The 2,933-nt window shown below is 52.4% G+C and overlaps 1 protein-coding gene across 1 annotated transcript; it reads left to right on the top strand.

The window, feature by feature from the left end:
- The first annotated feature begins 553 nt into the window (after nucleotides 1–553).
- LOC107040162 lies at nucleotides 554–1,150 on the top strand. The gene has a single exon (XM_015260109.1). The coding sequence runs from the start codon at nucleotides 554–556 to the stop codon at nucleotides 1,148–1,150; it is 597 nt and encodes a 198-aa protein (XP_015115595.1).
- The last annotated feature ends 1,783 nt before the right edge of the window (nucleotides 1,151–2,933 follow it).

Genomic DNA, 2,933 nt, shown 5'->3' with positions numbered 1-2,933 from the left:
AGAGATGGTAAACTCTATTAGTACCTCTGCCAAACGGCTCAGGCAACTAAGAGGACATGCTGGGCAGGTGAGGCGATTGCCGGTCACACCGGCATCTTTTCCTGTAGGCCGGACGCGGACGCTCACTGAAGGCACCGCGACCTCGATGGACTCGGAGTTGGGGGGAGACAGCTCTGCTCTCTCTGATAACAAGGCTTCCAAGATGAAGAGGAAGTCTCGAGATTCACCACCGACGGATACTGGGGACCTCAAGAAGAAGAAAGATGAGATGAAGGCCGCTCATGCCCCGAACAAGAAGGAGGACGGACTTGCAAATTCATCGTGGGAGCAAGTCAAGCCGAAGAAGAAGAGGCAGAAAGCGCAGCCGCCAGAAAAGCGCAAGGAAAAGGAGAAAAAGAAGCAGAGGGCACCAGTCATGAGGCCCAACGCTTTGATTGTACACCCGAAGGACAAGCAGCTGTACTCGGAGGTGCTCAAACGAGTGAAGCAGTAGATACCCCCCGACCAGGCTCGTGACTGCGTCGACAAAATCCACAGAACGACCACGGGAGGTATGCTGATTATCCTATCAAAGGATAAGGAGGATGGAGCTAGCCGCTTACATGAGGCGATAGTCGAACTCCTTGGAGAAGAGGCTGATGTCCTCAGTAAACGGTCACAGGAAGAGCTTGAGATCAAAGACCTCGATGAGCTGACGACGGAGGAGGTGCTGGAGGCCCTCAAACTCGCGGCGGGAGCAGATTGCCAAATTGCTCCGGATGCCATCAGATCTTTGCGCAAGGCCTACGGAGGTACCCAGACTGCATCAGTGACGGTGACTGCAGTGGTAGCGAAAAAAGTCCTAGGCGATCGCGGCAAGATCCGTATAGGATGGGTGAACTGCCGAATCCGAAGGGTGGAGACAGTGACCAAGTGCTTCAAGTGTTGGCACTATGGACATCTCGCCATCAAATGCAAGAGCCAAGTGGACAGAGCGAATCTCTGTACAAAGTGTGGCGAAGAGGGATACAAAGGTGCTACCTATGGAAAAGAGGCCCGCTGTGTCTTTTGTGCTGAGAGAGATCTATTGGAGGACTGTGCTCATACTGCTGGTAGCAGCAGATGCCCTGTCTTCAGGGAGGCACACGAGCAGGTGAATAGGAAACGATAATGCGGATACTGCAGCTCAACCTCAACCACTGTGAGGCTGCACACGATCTCCTTATGCAGACAGTGCGCGAGCTGAAGATTCATCTGGCGATCGTCTTGGAGCCATACAGACATCTGGGCACTCAGCCCTGGGAGACGGACAAGAGTCGCAAGGCCGTCATTTGGTGTTGCGGAAAGTACCCGTTCCAAAGTGCTGTGACTACTGATGCGGCTGGCTTTGTGATAGCTAAGCTGGATGGGATTTATTTCTACAGCTGTTCTGCTCCACCAAGCCTCACCGTTGACGGATTCACGGACTTCCTGTACAGACTAACTGAGGACGCGAAGCAGCACTTTCCTATTGCAATCGCGGGGGACTTCAACGCCTGGGCAGTCGACTGGGGTAGTAACGAGACCAAAAAAAGGGAGCAAGCACTATTGGAGGCTATGTCTTCATTAGACATTGTCCTGCTGAACAACGGTGATGGACCCAAGTTCGAAAGAGGAGTCAAGAGCTCAATAGTAGACCTCACGTTTGTTGGCAGTAATCTCGCAAGAGGAAACTGCTCCTGGAAGGTGATGGATATCTACACCGCTAGCGATCACCAAGCAATCCTTTGGGAGGTATCCGCTGGTCGAACGATCAGACCAACGCCTAAGAAGACAAACGAAATCGGCTGGAAGGTGAGCACCTTCGATCCTAGCACATTCTTAGTGGCACTAGGTGATCACCCTATAAGTGGCAGTAGTGCTATGGAGAAAGCCGAGTACCTTATGAGAAGAGTTAGCCCGGCCTGTGATGCCTCAATGCCTCGTAAAGGCAGTGGAGGCCGTCTGCCACATGTGTACTGGTGGAACGATCATATCGCCGCTCTTCGAGAGAAGTGCGTTAAGGCTAGAAGGTCGGCTCAGCGTGGTCGGAAAAAACCAAACTCCAAAGAACTGTAGAGCAAATTTAAGGACGCACGCCAAAAGCTTACCAAAGCTATCAAGGAGAGCAAGAAGCAAGGCTGGATTGGACTCCTCGACGAAGTCGAGAGTGATCCGTGGGGAAGACCGTACAAGGTGGTTATGACGCGGCTAAAAAGCCAGCCGATGCCATCTCCGTCATGTCCCGAGCTCCTGGAGAAGATTGTAACGGCGTTGTTCCCCCAACAACCGGAACTCCGCCAGTCCACGGAGCACAGCATGGAGATATCGATCCCACCAATTACGGAGGAACAACTTAAGGAAGCTTGCGACAGAGTGGGAAACACCAAGACTCCTGGCCTTGATAGAATTCCCAATATTGCATTAAAATCAGCGATTAATGCAGCACCAGGACTGTTTCTGGACGTATACAATGCATGCCTGGAGGAAGGCATCTTTTCCGCCAAGTGGAAGTAGCAGAGACTAGTGCTTCTCCCCAAAGGGAAGAAGCCACCGGACGAGCCATCATCATATCGCCCACTTTGCATGCTAGATACAGCTGGGAAAATCCTCGAGCGCATCATCCACAGAAGGATTGAAGCAGCAGTAGAACCGCTGCTAACCAATATGGCTTCCGAAGAGGTCGCTCTACCATCGACGACATTGACCTCGTCGTCAACACCGCCAAGGAAGCGACCTCTGGGAGAAGATGGAGAGAAGTTACGACAAAATACTGCCTGGTGCCGACGCTAGATATCAAGAACGCCTTCAATTCGGCCAGGTGGAACTGCATTATGGAGGCTCTCGAGAGGATGATCGTCCCAGGGTATCTGCGGAAAATGGTAGCTAGCTACCTCATCGACAGAGTTCTCAAGTACGACGCAGAGAGCGGCCCT

The sequence above is a fragment of the Diachasma alloeum genome, unplaced genomic scaffold, assembly GCF_001412515.2.
Source record: "Diachasma alloeum isolate Michigan unplaced genomic scaffold, Dall2.0 Dall_scaffold_00324, whole genome shotgun sequence".
Lineage (NCBI taxonomy): Eukaryota > Metazoa > Arthropoda > Insecta > Hymenoptera > Braconidae > Diachasma > Diachasma alloeum.
The sequence above is the reverse complement of the archived record's forward strand: the minus strand, read 5'-3'. Positions and strand labels throughout refer to the sequence as shown.